This window comes from Lethenteron reissneri, chromosome 32, assembly GCF_015708825.2.
Source record: "Lethenteron reissneri isolate LAM-NWPU_2019-01 chromosome 32, ASM1570882v1, whole genome shotgun sequence".
NCBI classification, from domain to species: Eukaryota; Metazoa; Chordata; class Hyperoartia; order Petromyzontiformes; family Petromyzontidae; genus Lethenteron; species Lethenteron reissneri.
In genome coordinates this window covers 2,156,174-2,182,920 of record NC_083810.1, presented here as the reverse complement: position 1 = coordinate 2,182,920, position 26,747 = coordinate 2,156,174, and the positions used below count along the sequence as shown (strand labels likewise).

General features: G+C 46.2%; 1 protein-coding gene across 3 annotated transcripts in view; it reads right to left on the bottom strand.

The window, feature by feature from the left end:
• The window catches only part of LOC133349879 (gamma-aminobutyric acid receptor subunit gamma-2-like), a 162,330-nt gene that overhangs the window by 75,718 nt on the left and 59,865 nt on the right, over positions 1-26,747 (bottom strand). For all 3 annotated transcript variants that reach the window (XM_061563701.1, XM_061563703.1, XM_061563702.1), the window contains 2 exons: positions 25,152-25,304; positions 3,104-3,312 (listed from right to left, as the gene is read on the bottom strand). In XM_061563701.1, coding sequence (XP_061419685.1) covers positions 3,104-3,312; positions 25,152-25,304 — 362 coding nt within the window. The remainder of the gene's footprint in view (positions 1-3,103; positions 3,313-25,151; positions 25,305-26,747) is intronic.

The window sequence follows — 26,747 nt, the reverse complement described above, 5'->3', positions numbered from 1 at the left end:
CTCAATTTCTGTCTGAGACCTTACAACCATTCACTGGCAAGACCACCTCAGTTGTACTTAACTCAGCTCACTTGGTATCGTTAATTAAGGGCATTACACTATCTCCAGGTGATTTGCTTGTCAGTTTCGATGTAGTATCTTTGTTTACCAAAGTTCCTGTGCCTGACACCATTGCAATCATTGAAGTTTTGGTCCAACAAGGACTGAATGATGATGTACCGGCCCTGGTAAGACACTGCCTCACCAACTATTACTTCACCTGGAATGGAACATTCTACAAGCAAGTTTAAGGAAACCCAATGGGTTCTCCCTTATCTCCAGTTAAGGCCAATGTTTCATGGGAAATTTTGAGACAGATGACATCCAGGCATCCACCCTATGTCCTTACATGTGGAAGAGGTACATAGATGACACGTTCGTCATCTGGCCATATGGTCTGGCCAGCTCTGGGCCAATTATTCAACCACATCAATTCCATACACCCAGCCATCAAATTCACCATGGAGGTGGAAAAGGATGACAAGTTACCATTATTGGATGTTTTAATCGAAAATAGACCATATGGCTCAATGGGACACTGTCTACAGGAAAGCCACCCATACGGATGCCTACCTAAAACCTGACTCTCACCACCATCCATCCCAGAAGAATTCCCTCATCAAAACTCTACACCATAGAGCTCGATGTATTTCCGACCATCACCACCTAGCCAGTGAACTGGAACATGTACACCAAGCCCTCAAGATGAATGGATATTCAGACTACACAACCCGTAAAGCTATCACCCCAACCGTTGGGAAAGAACCATCTGAGGGACCCAATCAAAACCATAACCTTGGCAAACATAGCAGGGGTCACGAAAAAGATTTCCAAAATCATGAGCAAACACAAGATCCAGGTTCGATTCAACACAGTACATACCATTTTTAAATCCTTTATATTAAGTTCGCATGCTTGCTTGCTTGCTTGCGTGCTTGCTTGCTTGCGTGCTTGCTTGCGTGCTTGCTTACGACCGTGCAAATCTTTCGGTGGTTTTTTAACCCACTTCCCGTGATCCAATCGAGCTGACATTTTCAACACAGACTCGTTGTGCCAGACAATTAATGTTCGTGAAAAAAAATTCCCAAAATTTTACACTTTTTAGGCAAAAAATTTTTATTTTACATATATTCAAATAGAACTCATTCATCGCTTTGGCTGAACGTCACAGTATAAGAGCCCAGAGCGTAACCCCTCCACAGGCCGTGGCGGAGTAGCGCAGTTGGTAGCGCCCTTGCTTCCCATGCCAAAGGTCGCGGGATCGATCCCCGCGTCCTCCACAGGCGAATATATTTTTAAATCCTTTATATTAAGTTCGCTGCCATGCATATAAAGGATTTATAGTGAAAAACTTTGTTTTTACGGGTTATACTTATTTTATCCCATCTGTGAAGGATGTGAGCCCTGACATGCAATACCCCGGCGTCTATAAATTAAGCTGTGTCTGCGGCAGTAGTTACATTGGGGAAACTAAGATACATGTCTTGGACCATGTTCGTGAACATGAGGCAGATCTGAAACATGGTAGGACCAATACCTCAGCCGTGGCTGATTATTGTTGTAATGCTGGGGGCAAACATGAAACAAAAAAATCCCAAGACGAAGGTACTCTGCAAATCCACTGGCTATCAGCAAAGATTCGTTCATGAAGCCATCCAGATATATAAACACAGACACAATTTCAACCGAGAAGATGGGTACAAACTGATCAATCATTGGAAGGACGTTATTAACCAGTTTAAGTAATAACCGGCTGTGATGTTTCCATCTACCTACCGATGTTAGTAGTTATTTTCGACTCTCTGGTGTTACATTAACAGGTTAAATGTCTTAACATTAACAGGTTAAATGTCTAACTAACACAGCCACCATTGCTCGTTTTCCTCGATGTGGCAGTGGCTCTACGATCTTACATTGACATGCAAATCTCTCACAATAAAATGGCCACCTCTGCAGCTTCGTCGTCGTGGAGGTGGCTCTCCGATTTACCCGATCTTACATTTACATGCAAATTTAATCGCGAGCCCCGTCCTATTCGCTTATGACCCTTGGGCTACACCCATCTCAAACCTTAAAACATCCTGCCTCAGCAGCTCTCCCGATATTTTTTCACCTGATGACGATTTCTTGTGTTGCGATTAAAATGTCGCGATATTTTTTATTATTTTTCTATCTACGTGGCTTTACTGAAAGACCCAAAGAATATGAATTTCTGCAGTCACGAAAGCTTTAAGTCAAGATTAAAATAAATATAGTTTAGTCTCATTTGTATGTTTTTTGTGACTTGTTTACCTTTCCAATTGTTTTCACTCCTATCGTATTTTTGTATTGCTTGTTATTGTAACATTCTGACCCATCCCTACTGAACGTTTGTGAAAAAAAGCTTTAAAGCTCATCAGATTCCTCCAAGATAAATAAATATTTTGATTCTGAAATGAACTATTTCCAAGTGATAAAAAGGTTTGGAAATGTGATTCTTCAATGCACAATGAATGTATCAGCAATCAATGACAATATGGGAGGATCACAACTGTAGTGTTGGGGACACAGCCTGAGGACAGATCCCAAGGCGTGGAATGGCAACGGAGAGTTCTTCAGACAGACGTCCAACGCAAGAAACCAAGAGGCGGAACGAAGATGAGGTGGACAGGGAATGGCGAGAGTTGATCTAGGGCAGGAGGATGCCGAAAATAGTGCAACGCGAAAAATTAGAGGGACTGACCCCGTTTAAACAACAACAAGAAGACTGGATAAGACAGGCGCTGTCTTCTATTGCAAAAACAAGAACGATAATTTCAGTGTCCAGATCAACTTTCAGTGTCCAGGTCAAAAGAAATAGTGCCAGATATATGTTTTTTCCCCACACATTTAGCTTTGTTTTTCCTCCCTCCTTCAAAATATCAGCACAAAAGCCATTTACGGCGGCGTTGAGGTAGGTTCAACGTCTCTGCGATGATTGACCGGCTCTCTGACACTGCTCACAGCAGCACTGTCACGGCCCCGAGCCACCCAGCCGCCTGTCTGCCCATGGTGTAACAAAGCATCATGGCGTTCCGCGTCTCACCGGCGCGTGCCTTTTCTTCTTTTTCTTGCCACCACTGAGCTTCTTCTTGCTGACGAAGAACGTGAGCATGGCGAACTCGATCATGGCGGCAAAGACGAAGAAGAAGCAGACGGTGACGAAGAGGTCCATGGCTGTTGCATAGGAAACCTTGGGCAGCGACTTGCGGGAGATGGTGCTCAGAGTGGTCATGGTCAGCACCGTCGTGATCCCTGCGATGGGAGAAGCAAAGCATGGCAAGGCAGGGCAGGCGACGCTTCACTCAGTGGAAATCAAACCGTCGCCTTAAAAGCCCAACGAGCGATGGGGTCGTGGCCCATCGCTTAAGGTGTACTGAGCGAAAACGAAACCATTTTATTTTTATTTTACGAGGTAAGGCCCATTGAGCTATATAGCTCTTTTTCAGAAATGACCTGGCCACAAATGATCGCTCAATGCAGTGGGCTTATCGCGTGGAAATGCATAGCAGCCCAATACTCTGAAAGCAGGTATCTAAATGTGCAGGGGAAAACTGGAGGACCCGGAGAAAAATCCAAGCGACAATGGGAAGAAGATGAAAAGCCAAAATATACAGGGATCAGGGTCGGGATCGAACCCACGACCTCCTTTATACCTCGCGAGGTAGTTAACATCTCGCCACCGCGGCGTCCCTGACTGAGCCAGTGTTACACATTCCACAGTCCAATATTTAAGATCAGTGTTTTCACTGCTTTATGGCTGTAGCTGACTTCACACACTGTGGTAATTATTTAACCATCTCTGGGGAGATGATGGCCCGATTTAAACTCGTGGTATTCTGATGGCTATGACCAAGGCAGGATGCGTGGTTCACATTGGTTGTTCGATTAAACCAGCTGAGTACAGCTCCAGTACCAAAATATAAACATGCAGTGCACTCATATAGTTTACATTCTGTAGGCACAAAGCCCATTATTTGTAAAAAAAGAACAAAACCAAATTGTGAATTTCACATCAAAGTTGAGTGTTTTTTGTTTGATCTACAGTATCAGATTACTCTTGCAGGGCAGAAACAAATATTAGAACTGAACATTAGGAAAAGGCTTCTGATGTATTGCAATCAGCTTGGCCAAATTGTCAATTATTTGTTTGCAGTCATTGTTGAGCAATATTAAGAACATCAAACGAAGCTGTGCATGGGAATATCTGGTCTTCTTCGTATGGCTGATATTTGATGCACAGCAACAACGATAATTTTAGACTGAGGTGGTTGAGCCAGATGCTTGTATCAGGAGTAGTTGGAGTGTATCGCCGCTGTGACAATGCCCCCTTGGTATTTGCGAATTGGGCATTGAATCATTACACGTTCCAGGGTCTGTTCTGGGTGACCAGTCACACACCGGAGAGTGCATCAAGCATCCAGATCTGCCTTGGTTCATACGGTTTAGGATTGTGGCCCATGAGCATTGTGGAAGATCAAAGCTAGGGACCTCAATATCTGGTGGGAACCTGGGAGTTGAACTGGGATGAACGCAGTGTTGGGAGCTTCAGGACTTGTGACAATGTCACAGCATTATCCCAATAAGCCAGAGTAATTTAACAAAAAAAATAATCTTCATGATGAAGAAAATACGTTACACTGAAGCAGACCAGCAGCAACGAAATAAATGTTGAATAAATGTTCCTGAACATGGCCTCGACGCACTGTCATACACAGTTTGCATGACAATTACATGTGTTGCAATCGCTCCCACTCAGAGTTGGACGAAGCCAGGCATTGCAAGCGTCTGGAGCACACGCCAAATTGATGTAAAACTGTTAAAAAAATATGTAACAGGGCAGTGTCTTAGACAGTGCGATTGAAGCATGTGCATCGGTTGCCTGCACCAACAACTTACTGAGATCGCTTACAACATTCAGGTAACACGTTGTGATATTCATGAACCGCCTACAACATCATTCTGAAAGATATATGTGTTTTTAATGTGTCTAAATCGCACAAATTTCCACCAGTATTTCAGCAAAAAGCCATTTTCTGGCAATAGGTAACACTGAGAGGCACCAAGGCACATATTATTTTTAAATTAAACACAACGTGGATTGCTTCACCTTTAACCTAAGCAGCATTCTCACACAGAGCCTATATTAGAGTTACCATGAGGAACAGTAATATAACAGGGAATTTGATTTAACACGTGTTATTTTTTAGTATTCAATCATCTTTAACATTTGATGTCTGACATCACTTTTTTTTCTTAAAACGAATATTAATACGGAAAAATATCAATACGTGACGTAAATCATTATAACGTGCCAATTGTAATGTTTCAGATTCGGCATCAAATTCGTATTGCGTTGCCTGAAAAAATAAGGCATTTAAAATAAATGCCATTCTCAGAATCATGCAATGTGTTTCTTGATGTAATTTTGAGAGATACAACATCTGCTTTGGAAAATATATATATGTATGCACTATATGTATAGTATATTTTGTGAGACACTTGGAAAGAGACAAATAGTACAAAAAAACTCAAAATTATATAGAACAGTTGTTATTAAGGCACGAGAAGACTGATCATTGGTTGAATATATGTCAATGCGCAATTATTGTTAAGTTGCAATCATTTCACGACTCATCACTTGCTCAGCTTACTTGCAGTGTATTTTGTGAGACACATGGACAGGGACCAATAAAAAGAACAAAAGCTGAAAATTACACAAATAAGCATGAAGAAATGTGTTCTCAGATTTGACACTGAGACACAATGAGAGGAGTTCATGCATTAGAGAACAGATCCAAACCAGCGACATCGTATGAACTGTTTTAACATTGTGGTTAGGCAGGATACATTCCCAGAAGAGAGATGGCCATTCTTAAACTATTAAACTGAAGTTTTTTGTTTTATTTTACCAGGTAAGGCCCACTGAGCTATATTGCTCGTTTTCAGAAGTGACCTGGCCACAAATTATAGCCGGCTAATCATGTAGATATCTGTAGAAGCCAAATACTTTAAACGCATGTTTTTAAATGTGAAGGAAAAAATCCACGTGACCATGGGGTGAAAATGCTAATTCCAAATATACAGACATCAAGGTTGGGATCGAACCCATACCCTCCTCTATTCCAGGCGAGGTAGTAAACATCTCGCCACCGCAGCAGGAAGCTTTCATACAGAAGTGGATAAGGCATGGCTGATTATGTTGAAAACATATCAACCAGTTTCCACGATAAAGCACTAATATCCCCAGCAGGGTTGCTCCTCACGGGAACCATATATAATCTATTATACGCATTTCACTGTGGGCATAGTGACATTAAACTTTGGCTTGGCTCAAATACATGAATTAGTTATGCTGGCCTTTATGGTCCTGACATGCATAGCAAATAGTATCACATTCTGCTTTAAGGAGGGAAAGTTACATGCAGGTTGGACACGTGGACAGCCACAGCTCATTACGGAATAGTTTTTCGAGAAGGCAACTGGGTTCACAAAGGCTTAAGGTCCGTTCTCATGAACGTTAACCAGTTATTCAATTTATATTTACATGTCATTCGTTGCATTAGTTAAGAGAGGGGAAAAAATACTGCTGGTGATTTGCCATCCGTAAAGTTTGCTCAACAGGTCGACATCAATTCTTGGCTGCATACACAAACACATACATATATGCATTCATCAAGAGAACAGATTTTTTTATTACACGAGTCTGAAATAATGCATCAGGGGTTTGTTATGCGATGGAGGTAGAGTGCGGTGAATTTTGCATGCAGCGTCTGCATTGTGAATTCAGCACCCGGGCTTTTTTTCCCTTCCTCCCTCTCCTCAGCCCTTTGGCTGAACGAGCTCCACATGAGTCACGCTCATCCAGAATGGAATTCAAAACCTTTCAATCATAAGGTACAGTACGTGCCCTGCCACCGACCCCCTCACTGGGTGCCTGTTGCAATGTTAATCACGGCAATATTGAAAGTTGCTTTAAGCAACGTTTACGTAGTTGTCGTGCTTTAATGTTGTTCAACAGCATTAGCCTGTTTTGAGTTCATTTGAAATCATAATCTTTTTTTCATTAAATCCAATATAAAAAACTAAAGACAATGAAATCATACATCAGCTGCAAAAAGCGTATTTCACAAACGTGGGTCCCAAGTAAGTATGCAATTGTACTGTGTACACTTTACTATATCCTATGCATATGAGAAATAAACTTGGATTGATTGACTCTCATTACCCGACGTCATCTCGTCTGGTTAGGCACCTTGGAATCGGGAGGATGTATCGTCGCCTTTGCATTCTACACGCAGGCAACTCACTCTAAGAACCCTAAAAAATATCTCCACTTAATGCATTTATGTAACGTACTTTATATATCGAGCTATCGATCTGGGAGCCTTTGTCGGTAAAGCGAGCGCCTTGCGATCGCGAGGGTTGCGAGTCGAAATTGTCTTTGGGTTCTTGTGTCCACCCATTGGTTGACTAAACGAGTACTCTTCTGTAGGGAAGCCATCAGTGGCTGTCTTATAGAGAGAGGTTCTCATCCCTGGCTCAGGCTATAAACAGGAGATGAGCAATGTCTTGCTTCTCGTTTGAAATCACTTTGACTATCTAATTTGTTAAAGAAAATTGTTCAAGCCATTACTATGGAGTACTTATTTTTACTTTCTTTTAATCATTCTATTTAAACCTACTTCCTAATCTGCCAATGTTTTAACGTAATACCTCAAATATTAAACCAAAACAGCTGCGGTTATAATTGACAAATAATTTCGAGTGATGCTATATTTGGTGAGAACAAGGCCAAAAGTAATAGGGTCTCTCCATGCTCATACAGAAGCCGTGGATTCTCGTTCGTCTCTGTTGGTAACCAATAAATAAATCCCACATTTATATGGTCGAGGCCAAGCCTAGCTCCGGGAACAACTAATGTTGATTCGGCACAGAGAAAAACATTTATTGAGCTATAAAGCATGATAGCCTGAGCCAACTGAAACATTAATTTGCAATTTCCAAAAGTGGATTGAATACATGCTTTGTTCACATTGTTGCCTGGCAAGAAAATAACAGGCGGTTGTGAAAGGAATGAAGGTCATCAATACAAGTATCGCTATGAGTGGGGGAAGGATGGGCGTGTTTGGAGAATAATGCTCGTGCTGTTGAGGACCAAGGTTAAAATGCGAGGAACTAAATGAGAGAGAAAATCGTATTGTGATGAGTTAGTGCTTAATTGTCACTAATGAATGGCAAAACACAATTACTCAATTGGGATTACATGTAGCAGCCATCACTTCCGACTGAGAGACCGATGCCCACTCACAGGCCGGGAACTGAGCCACCTTGTGCCCACAGGGACAGCTGCCACTGGGTGTACCCCTTTTCAAATGTGCTCTTATCAGATGTGATGTAAATTGCTTATCGCGTACAAAGCTCTCAAATATATGCCCCGCTGTAATAGGCACTCGATAAAAAAACGAATCGTTATTATATTGGCATTGATAAGACCATGATAAAGAAATATTCTGCATTTAATTTAGTCTAATTCAGATGTGATGACTTATTTATCAGACAGAGAGATCATAGAGATTGTGCTGAGATTGATCAAGCAAGGATGCTGCTTGGTATCAAAATCTGTGACATCACGGCTGAGTTATTGTGCTTCTGATATCATACACTTTCCAAATATCATTGAATGTAGTTACTTTAGCTATCTTGATATTAAAGTGATATATATATACAGTGAGGGAAACAAGTATTTGATCCCCTGCTGATTTTGTACGTTTTCCCACTGACAAAGAAATGATCAGTCTATAATTTTAATGGTAGGCTTATTTGAACAGTGAGAGACAGAATAACAACAAAATCCAGAAAAACGCATGTCAAAAATGTTATAAATTGATTTGCATTTTAATGAGGGAAATAAGTATTTTACCCCCTCTCAATCAGAACGTTTTCTGGCTCCCAGGTGTCTTTTATACAGGTACAGATTAGGAGCACACTCTTAAAGGCAGTGCTCCTAATCTCAGCTTGTTACCTGTATAAAAGACACCTGTTCACAGAAACAATCAATCAACCAGATTCCAAACTCTCCACCATGGCCAAGACCAAAGAGCTCTCCAAGGATGTCAGGGACAAGATTGTAGACCTCTACAAGGCTGGAATGGGCTATGAGACCATCGCCAAGCAGCTTGGTGAGAAGGTGACAACAGTTGGTGCGATTATTCGCAAATGTCAGAAACAATCTCCCTCGGTCTGGGGCTCCATGCAAGATCTCACCTCGTGGAGTTGCAATGATCATGAGAACGGTGAGGAATCAGCCCAGAACTACACGGGAGGATCTTGTCAATGATCTCAAGGCAGCTGGGACCATAGTCACCAAGAAAACAGTTGGTAACACACTACGCCGTGAAGGACTGAAATCCTGCAGCGCCCGCAAGGTCCCCCTGCTCAAGAAAGCACATATATACATGCCTGTCTGAAGTTTGCCAATGAACATCTGAATGATTCAGAGGACAGCTGGGTGAAAGTGTTTCTGGTCAGATGAGACCAAAATGGAGCTCTTTGGCATCAACTCAACTCGCCGTGTTTGGAGGAGGAGGAATGCTGCCTATGACCCCAAGAACACCATCCCCACCGTCAAACATAGAGGTGGAAACATTATGCTTTGGGGGTGTTTTTCTGCTAAGGAGACAGGACAACTTCACCGCATCAAAGGGACGATGGACAGGGCCATGTACCGTCAAATCTTGGGTGAGAACCTCCTTCCCTCAGCCAGGGCATTGAAAATGGATCGTGGATGGGTATTCCAGCATGACAATGACACAAAACACACGGCCAAGCCAACAAAGGAGTGGCTCAAGAAGAAGCACATTAAGGTCCTGGAGTGGCCTAGCCAGTCTCTAGACCTTAATCCCATAGAAAATCTGTGGAGTGAGCTGAAGGTTCGAGTTGCCAAACGTCAGCCTCGAAACGTAAATGACTTGGAGAAGATCTGCAAAGAAGAGTGGGACAAAATCCCTCCTGAGATGTGTGCAAACCTAGTGGCCAACTACAAAAAACGTCTGACCTCTGTGATTGCCAACAAGGGTTTTGCCACCAAGTACTAGGTCATGTTTTGCAGAGGGGTCAAATACTTACTTTCCTAATTAAAATGCGAATCAATTTATAACATTTTTGACATGTTTGACATGTTGTTATTCTGTCTCTCAATCTTAATTAATTGTGTGTTGACCGACTCTCTGTGTTGTATTACATCACATTTCGATATTTTGCGAGGTTATTTAATTTTAGTGTGCCTTTCTCCTAATTTTCAAGCTTGCGTGCCGTGCCACGTCATCATCTTACTTGCGCAGCAGCAGCACTTTGCCGTCCACTCATTGATATGCTAATTTTCTCTGCCCCCTCCCTCTCTCCGTCCCCGCCCCCCCTCTCTATATTTAAGGGACCGTCACAGAAACGACCCCTCTCTTTGTGCCGATATGTGTCCTCTCTCTGTGTGTCCTTGCGATGTCTGTCTGCTTGTATGTCTGTCTATAGTTTTCTAGTTAGATTTTTGTTGCTATTTCTTTTATGCCTGATGATGATTGCTTGTGTTGCAATCGAAACGTCGTAATATGCTTTTATTTTAATTTATTAATTTATCTTTAGACGTGACTTAACCGAAAGAACCAAAGAATAATTCTGTCTCTCACTGTTCAAATACACCTACCATTAAAATTATAGACTGATCATTTCTTCATCAGTGGGAAAACGTACAAAATCAGCAGGGGATCAAATACTTTTTTCCCTCACTGTATGTGTGAGATGCCGAAATAGAAAAAGGGAGCAGTGCATGCGGGACTAAAATGTCTATTAAACCATATTTTTATAATTATCAATGCATCGGTGATTCCTGATTCAGATCGCATGGGTCTAATTACAGTGTGTGTCGTACACCCTCCTCCACCCGACACGTCACGCATGTCCATTGTATACCACACGTGGCGATTTGATCCAAAAATTAATTATGAATCTTACACTGGTGGTAATAGAGCATGCGTTTTAAACGTACAATACCCGTTAGACTATATGACTTTAAAAAGTAGCCTCGGGTACAGTGACGGACTGGGACTAAACATCGGCCCAGGCATTTGTAAACATAGCAGGCCCAAATTTATTCACGATCTCATTGGCACATTTGGAGCTGGGTCCAAAAAAAATGGGGTACCGGTGAGGAAGAATCTTTGAAGCAGCCAAATATATAGAACTGAATGCCCAACTGAGAGCGTAAATAAGCAATGAAGCCTACACATTTGAGGTAAAAAAAAAATCACATTTTGACTTAAAACTTTCGTGACTGCAGACATTTATATTCGTTGGTTCTTTCGGTAAAGTCACGTAGATAGAAAAAATTATAATTAAAATAAAAAAGTTAGCATAATTGGAGTCTATAATGTAGACTGTAGCCCGATAGACTGTAGCCTGGTTTTTAAGCTGGTGAGCGTATTGACAGCCTATAATCTAGACACGTTTCGATCGCAACACAAGTGGTCGTCATGATGACGACCGCTTGTGTTGCGATCGAAACGTCGTGGTTTTTTGTGTTTATTTTTATTTTATTTTTATTACTTAAAGAACCAGAATAAGTCTACATTGTAGACTGCCAGTACGTTCACCGGCTTAAAACCCAGGCTACAGTCTACCAGGCTACAGTCTACATTATAGACTGCCAGTACGCTCACTTTTTTTTCATTATAATCATTTTTTCTATCTACGTGACTTTACCACAAGAACCAAAGATTACAAAAAATGTTATATATTTTTTACTCTGATCACATTTGCAATTTCCCCGCACAGAATGGCCCATCGGCCCTCAGAATGGACCGGCCCACCTGGAATTTGCCCTACTGACTACTGCCCTAAGGCTAGTCTGGGCCTGCTCAGGAATTTGCAATGAATCTGAAGGTAATTCTAAATTTGTCGCAAATTATATAGTGCGTTGGCAGTGGTGCACAAGCAAAATCAACAACAAAAACACTTAACACAGTCGTCAATAACACCACGGCCTTAAAAGAAACACGGAGCAGCAAGGGGGCTGCAGAGTGTGGAGCACATGAGCAGCGGGGTGGCTGCAGAGAGAGAGTGAGCGGGAGCGGAGGACTCAGACGACGTGCGGAGGCACGAGGCGGAGAAGGTGCGGGTCGGAGCGGAGACATCGCGGGGTGCGAGCAGACGGTGCGGGTCGGAGCGGAGACATCGTGGGGTGCGAGCAAGAACCCAATAAAGGACACGGAGAACAACAAGAGGCTGAGAGTCCTTTATTACACTGGGGTCAGTAGTGAGACATGTCGAAACAGCTCAGAAGAAAGGCTATACCTGCACCATCTTCTGCGCCAGCTTCTGAAGAAGACGACGACCTTTCTCTGGCGGTGGCGCTACCAACAATGGAAGGCGGAGGATAGACAGGGATGGGCGACGCGCCGAGAGTGCAGGATGTCGCCGGCGCAGCGGGACCGTCTCCGGGGGTGGGCGCCGAGGAAGGGTGGCGACACGTGGCGGCTCAACTTGAGTCGCTGAAGGCTGTTTTAACTCAGCTTTGCACCCTGGTGGCGCGCACGACGAGACCGGGGAGCCCGAGCAGAGAGCAGCCGAGTGGGGCCTTGTCGTCGCTTCCAGCCCTCTCCACCACGCGGCACGGGGCCGCCATCTTGGGCGTGGTCGGGGAAGAACGGCGGGAAGACGCCATCTTGCCGCCTCCGATGCGGGAGGACGCCATCTTGGGAGTGGTCGGAGACGAACGACGGGGAGCCGCCATTTTGAACACGTTGCAACGTGACGCCATCTTGTCGCTACCGCATGGGACATCTTCGGCGAATGAAGGCAGCGTGGGGACCCGCAGCCAGCGTCTGACGACGGTGAAAGAGTTCTCCATTGGTGGAGATTAGAGCGCATTCGCCTGCGGTTTTCAAGCGGCGGTACGATCCGCTAAATGGACTGATGCTGAGGCTTTGGAGGTCTTGCCAACGGTTTTTGACGACGAGTCTGTCCGGTTCTTTCGCTCCATCAAAGCCGCTAAGAAGACGACGCTACAGGGGGTTATTGAAGAAATGGCGGAGGCATACGAGCCCCCGTACGATGCACACCGCAGGTTCGTGCAGCGGCAACGGGCACCTGAAGAATCGCCCGAGCATTCCGGGGTGCGGTGATCGAGTTAGCAATGGCCGCATATCCAGAGACTGAGCCCGATTTGTTGGAACCCCTGATACTGGGCAAAATGTTGGAGTTATCCCAAGATTTGGGCATCCCCATGCCCGTGTGCGGCCACGATAAGTTGACGTCTCGGACGGCGGCCAAGTGCCTGGATGCGCAATTCAATCTTCGCCGATAGAAGCAGGTGACGGCGTGGACAAGGAGCCCTACAGTCAACGGTGGTGCAACAGGAGGGGTCCCGAAGGAGGCCGTCCATGTTCGCGACTAGAGGGGTCCTGACGGGCTGACGGCGGCATCGACCCAGTGGCCGACTCGGGAGAGAGCGGGGTTGCGACCTGGGCTGCCGGCGCGGGAGCGACAAGACAGAGGGGGTGCTGCACGGCGAGCCGATCTGGCATGTTTCCGCTGCGGCCGTAAAGGCCACTTCGCCAGGCAATGCTGGGCTCGCGTTCGACCGCCGCCCCAGCAGGAGGCCTCGGTTACGGATGCAACGGGGAAGGACCACCCACGACAGGCAAGTCGGTATGCATCAGACACCCGGCAAGGCCTGTCACCTCATGTATCACCATCGATACGCGGGCCGGGTGCCATTACTGACGGGGGGCCTTCGGTGGTCAGCGTCGCTTGCTGACGCAGTGGCGCAAATTGGCACGGAGAGTAGATGCGGCCGCTACGGGCGCGTCGACCGTGCCGGGGTCGATCCAAGGGATCGACGTGCGCATTTTGGTTGACTCGGGAGCGTCAGCGACCATTATCTCTGACGTGATATTTCACCTCTTGTCCATTCCGCCGGGGCGCGTGAGACCGGTTTACGACTCGTGCATAGCGGCGAACGGTGGTAGTATGGGCATTGTGGGTCAGGTGGACGCCAATATATCGGTTGGGGGTGTTTCGGCTACTGGGACAGTGTTGATTTCCAGATCCCTCGCGGTGCCCTGTTTGTTGGGAACCGATTTCCTAGCCAAGATGCCAATTCAAATAAGGGTGGATCATAATTGTATTGAACTGCCGGGGGGTCGGCGTGTTTCATTCTTGCCTCACCCTGGGGCTGGACAGCTCCTGACCGTCAGGTGCAGGCGCTGTCTGAGGTATCGGTCGATATTCTGCCTGGCTCGCAGATGCTTATTCCGCTGCGGTATCGGAAACCTGTGCCTGGAATCGAAGGGGCGGTGGGTGTTTTGTTATCACCGTCCGCTGCTGTAACGGGTGGCTTGACGCTGGTGGGGGCACAGATGATTGTCCGGCCGGGTCAACCTCCGTTTTTACAGGTATTGAATGGGAGCGCGGAAAATGTTTTTGTACCGGCCGGAACGGTTTTGGCTCACGCTACAACTGCTTTCACGAGCAATGGCGATCGTGACCGTCGAGGCCTCGTAGGGGGGGTATCGGTCTCGACGTCACAGGATGATCGATGGATTGCCGAATTGTGCCGTGAGAATACGTCTTTGACTGCGGACCAGCAGTCCGCGCTCCGCGCGCTGTTGGGAAGGTATTCCGACGTCTTTAGTGCGGACGATTTCGATTTGGGTCGCACCTCCTTGCTTTCCCACCACATTGATATAGGGGATGCAGCTCCGAATCGGATGAACCCGCATCGGTTGAGTCCGCCGGAGCGGGATCACATTCGCGGTGCAATGGAGGAGATGCTGGCCGCCGACATTATTTCCCTGTCAAATAGCCCGTGGGGAGCGCCGGTGGTCCTTGTGAAAAAAAAGGATGGGAAGCTGCGGTTTTGTGTGGATTTTCGCAAATTAAATAAGTTGTCGGTTGCGGATGCGTACCCCCTGCCGCGTATGGACGATTCCCTCGATGCCTTGTCTGGGGCGAATTTTTTTTCTACTCTTGATCTATCATCGGGATTCTGGCAACTTCCCCTAGACAAGTCCTCGAGGGAAAAGACGGCCTTCCGGACGCCGCAGGGATTATTTCAATTTAATAGTCTTCCCATGGGCCTAAACGCCGCCCCCGCAACATTTCAGCGGCTGATGGAGCTCGTGTTGACGGGTCTGCAATGGGAGACGTGCCTGATATATTTGGACGATGTTATCGTTTTCAGCCGCACGTTTGAGGAACATTTGCGGAGGTTGGACACGGTGTTTGCCAGAATGCGTTCGGCCAATTTGAAATTTAAGCCCAAAAAGTGTCACCTCTTACAACGATCCGTGCGCTATTTGGGCCACATTGTTAGTTCCGACGGGGTCGCCACGGACCCGGAGAAGACGGCGTGCATCTGTAATTGGCCGACTCCGGCCTCAGTGGGCGACGTGCGTCGGTTCGTTGGGTTCGCCTCATACTACCGCCGGTTCGTTCCTAACTTTGCCACGATCGCGAGGCCGTTGCACCTCCTTACGGCTAAAGGCCAGAGATTCAGCTGGGGACCAATGGAAGAGGCGGCGTTTCAGGGCCTGCGCGATCGTTTGGCTTCGGCACCGACGTTGGACTATCCAGATTTCACTCGACCTTTTATTCTGGATACTGACGCTAGTGACACCGGGATTGGGGCTGTTCTCTCCCAGTCTAAGAACGGCGTTGAACGCGTGGTTGCGTACGGTAGTCGCGTGTTGTCTCCTGCGGAGACCCGTTACTGCGTTACTCGCCGTGAACTTTTGGCCGTTGTACATTTTCTTCGCCAATATCGGCCGTATTTGTATGGCCGTACGTTTATTGTGTGCACGGACCATGCGGCTTTGCAATATGCCCTGCGAGTCGACCAACCGTCTGGCCAATTGGCACGATGGTTGGAGACTCTGCAGGAATTTTTGTTCGATATTCAATATCGGAAGGGCACTCGTCACGCGAACGCGGACGCACTCTCCAGATTGCCGCAGGGGTCCCCTTGCGCTTGCGCTTCGGGCACGAACAGGTGTACGCGGGTTCAGCAACCCCCTCGGCCTGTTGTGTCCGCTGTAGAAGTGCCCGAGACTCCCGTTTGCCCGGGACCGGTTGAGGTGCCCGAGGTTCCCGTATGCCCAGTACCAGCTGAGGTGGCCGAGGATCCCGTGTGTCCGGGACCGGCTGATGACGTTTTGAACCTGCCACGTTCGGTATGGCTTCGCGAGCAATTGCTTGATAAGTCGCTGGGAGCCATGCGGAGTCGGGCTGCAAAGGGGACGGGGGGCCCGCTGTCCGGTGGGACGCCAGGAGCCGCTCTCGGGGATGGGTTGCTAATGTGGAGAGAAGGGTTGCACGATTGCTGGTGCCTGGTGGTGCCGTCGTCGTTACGGTACGAGTTGGTTCGGACTCTGCACTCCGAGACGTTGTTACATCTCGGGGTGCAGAAAACCTTGTTAACATTGCAGCGGGACTACTTCTGGCACGGCATGACGACCGATGTCGTCGGGCACATTCGGGCATGTCCCGACTGTGCCCGGCGGAAGCTGCCTAAACACCCATATGTTCCACCAGTGCAGTCCATACAGGTGTCCCGGATTAACGAGTTGGTGGCGTTGGATATTTTGGGGCCTTTCCCGCCGTCCGCTCGGGGGAATACATTTTTGCTGGTCGGGGTGGAATATCTTTCCCGCTGGGCTATGGCTTGGCCCTTGCCCGACCAGTCGGCGGCATCTATCATGGACGCGTTCCTGTTCGGATACGTAATGGACAAAGGGGCGCCGGAAAGGTTGCTCACAGACCAAGGGCGAAATTTTTCTTCTAAATTATTGGCTGAGGTGTGTGCTGCACTGGGGACCAAGAAAGTTCGAACGTCTCCCTACCACCCTCAAACGGATGGCATGGTGGAACGGCTTAATCGGACCCTGTCGGCTATGCTCTGTCACACGGTTAGCGAAAAACAGGCTGATTGGGATTTGCACATCCCTGGGGTGCTCTCTGCATACAGTATGACACCTCATGCGTCGACGGGGTACTCACCTTTTTTTTAATGTACGGCCGTGAGAATGTGCCGCCGATGGACGTGCAGCTGGGTACGGGGGCGAAGGGTCCTGTTAAGCCTCTTCCTGAGTACATTCGGGACGCCGTTCGTCGCGTGGCGGAGGCGCGGGAGGGGGCTAGATTGGCTACGGCTAAGACCCAGGCCCGGAACGAACGTTGTGCTCGGCGCTCGGATGGGGAATCCCCCTGGCGAGTGGGGGACATGGCCTGGCTGCACTGCCCGCAGGTGCGGGTGGGGACCTCCCCTAAGTTGCACAAACCGTGGCAGGGGCCGGTTGTGCTTATCGAGGTGCCTAGTCTGCAGTCCGCGCGTGTTCGTTTCGGATCGCGGCGCTGGTACGTACACACATCTCTATTGAAATCCTATGTGGCCCCACGGCCGGATGCGTCATCTCCTAAAGTTGCATTGCCGGTGTCTGTTGCGTCCGACGCGCCACTGACTTTGCCTGTTCAACCTGCAAGCGCGCCTGTCGTGCCTTCTACAGACGGACCAGCCGTGACACGGACGGAGACAGTGAGTTCTGCTCCGGGTGGGCCTACCACGGCGACGGGGACACTTGGCCCCGCCGCCCCTCCAACCCCGCCGCGGACGCATTTTCTGAGGACCCCGGCGCCAGGTCTCCCGGGGGTACGGGACTCTGACATTGGCGGGACTCCAACAGCGGCGGGCGGTTCTGATCCCGCCGCTCCTGAAATCCTGTCGCGGTCTATGCGGGGGTCGCCACCCGTTCAGGACGGGCCGGCGACCCGCACGCGTTCCAAGTTAATTGTGCTATTTATTGTGGTTGTTGTTATAATCTCCGTTGTCTTGTTAGGCCTGTTGCTGGACTTTTGCTCGCATTATTTTGCTCTGTTGCAGCCGGGGACGGCTGGGTTTTTCTACACGGGGGGGGGGGGGGGTCATGTAATGCGAGCAAGGACAGGGTCACGTGAGTGTGGGCGGAGTCAGGGTCACGTGCGGAGGAGGAGGAGTCAGGGTCACGTGAGGGGGAGGATATAAGGGGAGAACCGGAAGGAGATCGAGAGTGGAGACAGAATAGAGAAGGGAGAGGCCACGCGGGGAGCTGGCAAGGAGTGGCGCGATTGCCACGAGGCAGGAGTCACGGCACCGTCGGCCAGCGGTGTTCGGGGAGCAGCGGGGGTGTCTGCAGAGTGTGCGGGAGCACACGGAGCAGCAAGGGGGCTGCAGAGTGTGTGGAGCACACGAGTAGCGAGGTGGCTGCAGAGAGAGAGAGAGTGAGCGGGAGCGGAGGACTCAGACGACGTGCGGAGGCACGAGGCGGAGAAGGTGCGGGTCGGAGCGGAGACATCGCGGGGTGCGAGCAGACGGTGCGGGTCGGAGCGGAGACATCGCGGGGTGCAAGCAAGAACCCAATAAAGGACATGGAGAACAACACGAGGCTGAGAGTCCTTTATTACACTATTATGAACAAATAGTCCTTGGGCCAGACCAGATATTGGTACCACCCAAGGTGGCAAAACTTTAATGGTGCCATTTTATTTGTTACACCAACAGAAGTGTAGTGAGTTCAACCGAGTCGCAGACGCACTTCTTTGACGCAATTCATTATTAAAACCAACACATGGAGTACTACCCCTTAACACATTGACAACCTATGGTGGTGGACCACCAGGCCAACTACACTAATTACACTTAAATAAGCTACAATGGACCGGACCCTGGTGCAGAACCAGGTCCACGTGTTGGTGACTCTTGTAGGACGTAGAACGTAGAACGTAGATTCTTCAGGATGAACAACAGGAGCCAGTCACGCTCGGGGACCCGGCTTATATCCTCTGTTATATAAGTCGGGTCCTCTAGCAGGTTCTTGACCCTGACACGTAACCACCCCTAGCCCCCACCTGCGGCCCCTGTGTAGACTTTACCGGTCACATGTCCTTTAGGGTCAACCAGAGTCACATGGCCCTTGGTAACCCCGTTCCCATGGCCGGGACTCTCACGGCCTATCCTGTAGGAGTCGGCACTGCACGCAGAGCATGGTGCCACTCAGCACTGTCAGACAGCGCTCACTGAGCCCCTCTAGGGCCGGTACTGCACCCACATATACATGGTGCCCGCAATGGCAATACATCACACACCGTGCCTCTCTAGAGCCAGCATTACACATGTCACTACAGAAGTAAAATAATATATGATAACCTTTCCAAATGAGCAGCTGTTTAATTTTTCTAGCGGAAAACCTGTTTTTGCACCTATCGCAATCACGCCTATTTGCCCGGATGTTACAAATGAAAGATTACAACACCTCTGCTGTTTATTAAGACGATAAATAATTTATAAAATAGATGTATGACCCCAAGGTATGTATTTCATACATATCCTTGCATTTAGGCACGCTTTTTCTTCAATTTCAGTGGCTTAGTTAAGTCAGGAATAGATTAGTGATATCTATTTTCCTTCTGTTCCTAGCAGCTTGTTAGCTCATGATCACGTACTGGCAGGTGAGGCAAGTACTGGTGGTTCTGTATTATTTATGTTTAGTAAAGATATATTAAGTGCTAACTTTACCCCCAATGTATTGGTAACGTACCTGTTAAGATTATTAGTTAAGGCCAGATACTACAGGCAAAAATAAAGATTGTTGCTCAGTTTCTCAATTTTGATATTTTGCTTCTATAAATTGTAAACTTTCATAACATGCACACAATTATTACCATTAACTTTGTTATTGGTAATAATTGATGATTAAAATCATAAAAACTAACCATTTATATTTTATAAATGGTTAGTTTTTACGATTTTATATGAACTTTGGCAAGTAAACAAAGCCTGAAATTAGCGTTTTTTAGCATCTTTCATCGCAATTTGACTTCACATTTTAAGAAATAACCTAGTTAAATTGCATATCATTGTATATTTTTTGTTTGCATTCTGACCACAAGCACGGCGGTTAATTCAGACATAATTCCTTGTTAAAGGTTTCAGTTTGGTGTTTTAACATCTTAACAACTGTTTTGTTGCCAGAAAAAAGGGGAAAAACTATTATCATATTTTGGTACTGGCAAAGGAGGTCCCATGATGTAGATACTCGCCCCGAGCTCTCATTACTCTTGATAGTGCATTGTCATTGTGCTGTAGGTCTTTTGGCATCCTCTGGTCTGACACCATTTGAGACGAGGCTCAAAAGAAAGCTGTCTCTGGTGTGGACCAATCAGTTGCAAGGACAATGCATATATTATCACAGTATATATTTTTTTGCATTATGACCACAAGCATTGTGGTTAATGCAGACATGATTCCTTGTAAAAGGTTTCAGTTTGGTGATTTAACATCTTAACACCTGTTTTGTTGCCAGAAAAAAGGGTAAAAACCTATTTTCATATTTTGGTAATGGTAAAGGAGGTCCCATGATGTAGATACTCACCCCGAGCTCTCATTACTCTGACAGTGCATTGTTTTTGGGCTGTACGCCTTTTGGCGTCCTCTGGTCTAGCACCGTTTGAGACGAGGCTCGAAAGAAAGCTGTCTCTGGTGTGGACCAATCAGTTTCAAGGACAATGCATATATTATCAGAGTATGTTTTTTGTTTGCATTCTGACCACAAGCATTGTGGTTAATGCAGACATGATTCCTTGTAAAAAGTTTCAGTTTGGTATTTTAACATTTTAACACCTTCCATGATAACATCATCAGGCTTGGGGTATTCCGCACCATCTGCACACTGCTGGCAATAATAGGAAAGCGTTTCCAAGATGCTGGACTCCGAGATCTCTGCATTCAGTCTGGAATGATTCTGATGTTATGGATGGCCGCAAGTACAACAGGGCAGTGCGACTCCACAAACACCTGTATGAGGCTGTCATGCGACTGACATGGAATGATTTCCTATCCTGGTTGGAAACAACTCACATGAACGATATGGTTCATTTGGATGAGACACTGAGGACCATTGACAACCTTGGGAAAGAAGTCTCACAAGCCGCTTTGAAGGAGGTCCTCGAGAACAGCTCATGTACACACATCATGGAACTGTTTGAAGTCTACCGCGAGTTCCTCAGTGGTGAAAATGGCAGCCTCTCGACCTTCTGGATGTCCTATTTGGAAATGGTTGAAATCTTGTTGAGGCTCATCCGAGCATCCAGAGAGGGAGACTGGATGCTACACTTGGCAAGCAATGTAACAATGATCCCATGGCGCTTCGCTTATGATAGGATTAATTATGCATGCTACCTCCCCTACTACTACGCCCAGATGTCTCAGCTGCCCATGACACACCCAGATGTGTACACGGAATTCATGGAAGGAGGCTTCTCAGTTCAACTGGGCTCCACCAATCCCTTTGGTCGAATCCCTGTTGTCCAAGCTTTTGAAGAAACGATAAACAAAGACACCCAGACAGCTGGAGGGACAAAGGGATTCAGCTTGAAGCCAGGAGCCGTGACCAAACAGTTGAGTACAGACACATGTACCTCAGACAGCTGAGATACCTGATAGGTCAAGGCAGGTCCAAACTGTCCCATCCAGATCTACAGGGTCCAAGGATCAAGAGAGATTAAGCAATGTCCAGTCTCTCATTGACCTCATGGAGAATAACTGGATCAATCCTATGTCCCCTGATGAGACAGATCTGGAGAGCCTCTCCACTCGCACCATGGCTCCACCTAATCAGGAATCTCTTGAGAGCTCTTGAGATAGGAGAAGAGGCCTACCAGGTATTGAAGCAAACAATGTTAGCTGAGGACCCACCATATGTGAAATTCCACGACAAGATGACCAAGCAAAGTCTAAAGACATTCTCCAATATCAGCACAAAAACAGCACATGGAAAGAAGGTACATGATGTGGTTCTGAAGGCAGATAGAAACCTGTTCAGCCAAATAATCCTGGTGGCTGAAAGCAGGAAGGTGAATATGAAGGATGTTACACTATGGGGACCTCATTTGCCAGTAAAAATATGATAATTGGTTCTTTACCCTTCTATCTGGCAACAATTATCATATTTTTACTGGCAAATGAGGTCCCCATAGTGTAGATGCTTGCCCCGAGCTCTCATACTCTGATGGTGCATTGTCCTTGAGTTGTGCGCCTTTTGGCGTCATCTGGTCCAACCCATATGAGACTAGGCTCGAAGGAAAGCTGTCTTGGGTGTGGACCAATCAACTTCAAGGACAGTGCACATTATCAGAGTTATGTTCTTTTGTTTGTATTATGACTGCAGGTATTGCGGTCTATGCAAACATGACTCCTTGCAAAAAGGTGTCAGTTTTGTTGCCAGATAGAAGGGTAAAGAACCAATTATCATGAAGGATGTTCTTGCCCACCCACTGGGCACACTGCCATGGGCACTGGCAAAAGCTGATGGGTCCCTACGAAAAACAAACAAGGCTGCACTTGCCAGAGAGCTTGAAAAAAATGTGTCTCCTGCAGAAGACATCTCAACCCCATCTACTTCCATCATTGATGGAAGTAGATGGGGTTATATCGACAGACTTCGATCAAAGATGCTGAACGACTTAACCGGGGTGCAGACACCACTCTCCAGTACAAGAACCTTGCAGGGGGACACGACGTCCAGCAGTGGAGAAAATTCCCGTGCAGTCCCTCCAACAAAACCAGTCTCATCAAGTGTCTGGTGGAAGAGTGGAAACTCCCACGATACAGAGATATGCTGCATGGCAAGGTGTTGCACATGACCTGTGAGGAAACCTGCTACAAGTTGACAGAAGATGAGTGTGAGGAAGTAGCAGAGATGCACTCCATGCATGACAAAGCTGACACCCGTCTGCTTCCGCATGCATTGCATGCAGCAAATGTGGGCTAAAAGGCAGTTATCATCACAGCGGAGGACACTGATGTCATGGTGCTTTGTCTTGGCTTCCAGAAGGACATCACCTGTCCCATCTACCAGAAGTGTGGGACAGAGAACCGCACACGGTTTGTCGATATCAGCAAACTGGCAAGGTCACTTGAAGACAGCATCTGTGACAGCCTAATTGGCTTACAGGCCTTCACAGGCTGCAACACTGTCAGTGCATTCGCTGGTCGAGGGAAGCTGAATGCCCTGAAGATGGTGAGAAAGGACACTTCCTGCCAAGAGACTTTTAGTCGACTGGGGCAGTTATGGAATGTGAGTGATGAGCTGTTACAGAAAATTGAGCAGTTCACCTGTCGCATGTATGTTGCTAATAGCAGCACTGGTGAACGAACTGCACTACCATCTCTTCTGCACCAAAAGGGGAGAAGTCGAGTCCAGCTAGCTGCCACCATGTAGAGACTGTCTCTTCATACATCTTCAACGAGCCAACTATCAGGCAGCAGTCTGGAAGTGCCGTCTGCAGGCTAACCCTGTGGTGAGCATGGATAGACAGACGATGATGGCAAGTTGGCCATTTACTGGATGCGCTCCCCACCCACACCAGATATGGTCTTGGAACTGCTAGCATGCAAGTGTGTGCGTTTATGCAAAATGACAAATTGCACGTGCCTGTCAAATTGACTGACATGCACAGACATGTGCAGGTTACAGACCTGCAGTAACCAAAAACTGCAAGATGATCCAGAACCTGACTTTGACTTCTGGGAGTCAGATGACGAGAAAGACGAGCAGTTTGATGAGTGACACAGGGTGGCGATTCTGAGAGTATTACTGTGGTAGTAGTATACATTTATGCACAGTGTGGTGATTCTGGACATGGTTACCCTTGTTAACACCATCTAAGTACGCACAGAGCTTGATAAAAATTATGTAACCTTCTTCACATATACCCATCACTAACTATATATATATGGGATGACATGTATCATTGACTAAGTATATGCGAATGTTAATGTTTATAATATTCAAGTAGTTCCTTACCTCACTATGGTATTCCTTATTATCCTGTGTTTTCATTGTGTACTTAAACCAATAAAGACCAGTTTGTGACCTAACTGGCTTTGGTCTAGGTAGTTTTTCAGTAATAATGCCCATTTTATTGTTCCAGACGCCTGTCATAGGGTATGGGTATAAAAGTCATGGTAACTACAACTAAGCTGCCACTCCGCAAACGTTATCATATCAGAATATGTCCCACACACATGGATGATTTAAAAAATAATTACGAGACTTTGCCACCTCAGGTGGAACCAATAAGTCATTTTTTTGGTCCAGGCCCATTGACTAAAAACTGGGAAAAGATTTTCTACATGCTCTTGTGAATATTTTCCATTCCTTACACCCTTTCCATTGTATTTGTTGATATCCATTTTTCTGATCCATATTTCAAAGTAGGCAATATGCATTCAAATACTTCCAAGCATAACGGATAATTGGAAAGCATTGCAGAATGCGGCATGTACACGATTATCCTCATGTAAATAAAAACATTACAATTAATGACAATGGTTGTTCAGTAACATACTGCAAAAACACGCGATCTAAACTGCCCACGGTTTCTCCCCTTTGTAATGTTTCAATGACAATAAGAATATACTAGCGTGAATTAGATTTTCAGCAGGGACAACACCTAATCTTTTTCTTTGTTTTCTATATACAACACATAGTTTCGATGTAATTTTAAATACAGATGTATGCATCTCCCTTCCTGCATGGGAACTCAATAAGTGCATTGTGCCTGCACAACAACTGGGAATGGTTATATATACAAAGACAAAGATCCCTCGTATAACCAATGACAGACTGTTGAGATAAGTACTGTTCGCGAGCAGCTATGAAGCCCGGCACGGCACACGAGAGAGTGGGTGGCCAGTACCACGCCCGGCCGCCTTCGTCTCCCCAGTGACGATGTTTACACATTGCGCCAGGTACTCATTTGAGGCCGAGCCATCCTAGGAGAGGCCCAGGACTGGTTTAGATAATCATCACTGGTTTTGGTGGCCGTGATCAGGAATCGAACTCGGGTCGCTGAGTTAGTAGCGCAGAGCGCTGCACAACTGCTCCTCCTATATATATACACACACATATATAACAATCAACAAGAGTCTAGTTAAAAAATACATCCATATATAACAAAATCATGCAGAAACATTAACACTGACCAAAGTCATCAATTATGGGACTCACCGAGGGATGTTCTGGCGGGAGTGGCATCTTTGTTGATCCAAAAGGACACCCATGACAGCACAACGATCAGTATGCAGGGGATGTACGTCTGAATGGTGAAATATCCCATTCTTCTCACCAAATCAAAATAAACCGTCATGACGATGTAATCACCTGGAAAGAAAGGAAGTGACAAAATGACAGAACACCATAGGCTTACTTGTTCAATAATTCAAGTGCATCCACCACCAATATATAACAACCAACAAGAGGTCCAGCTTAAATAATTCACAAGAGTTAAATACAAGGGCAGTGCTGAGGTTGATAGGTCAGACTGAAGACCTATATGCAATATTGGTGAACTGGCTATAATGCCAGATTTTAATTCGTAATTGTCGGTGTTCACAGTTGACATGAGACATGCAATATTTCAATACACTTAAGTCACAAATTTAGCAAGAAGCTGCAGGTGTAATCTTTGAAAGTCTTTGCATTTTTTATGTGCATAAGCAGCCAAAAACCTTTAAAAAACTAAAGATGGTGCACCAACTTAATATAAGGATGATCTAAAAACCCACAGTAGGTGCACTAATACAATACTGGTAAGAGATACATTTGGACAGATGAAGTAAAATGAAAGTATACATTGTGTTTTACCATATCGTTCACAAAACATTGACTTATTGCACAATAGAAAGGTATCCTGTTTAGTATACAGACCAAAGGGGTAAGCGATGTCAGTAACTACCTATTATGGTTGTATTTACACAGCCCATAAAATATTCATTTTAAACCCAAGTTAACCGAGGGAAAACCCATTACCACATTCAGATATAACGTGGCAGGAATGTGTGGGGTTAGGAAGCAATCCAATGCCGCTGGGATCATAAGGTGGTGCTTGGTCCACTGCATCACTGCTCTTGCACACGCACACAACTCCCACATCCTCTCCCACATCCTCACACACACAACTCCCAAATGCTCACTCACACACAACTCCCAAAAGTGGCCTTGCACACTGGTGGGGCCAGCACAGCCAATGCCGGGTCAGTACAAGTATGTGGTGGTGTGGTAATCTCTATGCACAACAACTTTTGTCTCCCCAATGCTGATGGAACCAAATCATGGCCATTTTAGAGGCCAAACAATCAAGTTAGGAAAAAAAATTACATTAATCATATACACATTGTTTATCATATCCAATACCATCATGCGTGGCTCTGATTGGTTGTCAAACGACGTTTTAATTCAATGGAGGCCGAAGCAGTCATCCAATTTATCGAAACCACTTTTTAAAAAAAACACAACACTAAAGAGATGTGCAAAGTTTTGAACATCAGAAAATATTTTAAGAAAACGTAAGTTGAGGAAGTGAAGATTTTTTTTAGTATTAGCCATTCAAGATGTGCTGACCATCATAATTGTAGAATGGCATAAAGAAGCCTACATAACAAAATTATGGACAACAATTAAATAAGATTTGAAGGGATATTACCAGAAAACACAGCGGGATGTTTTAACAAGTAAAAAATGTTAAAGGCAGATCTGGATAACGATTATGAAACCGATGTGAATGAGAGCAGATGATTTGGCACTGTTGGAAAAGCTCAAATTGAC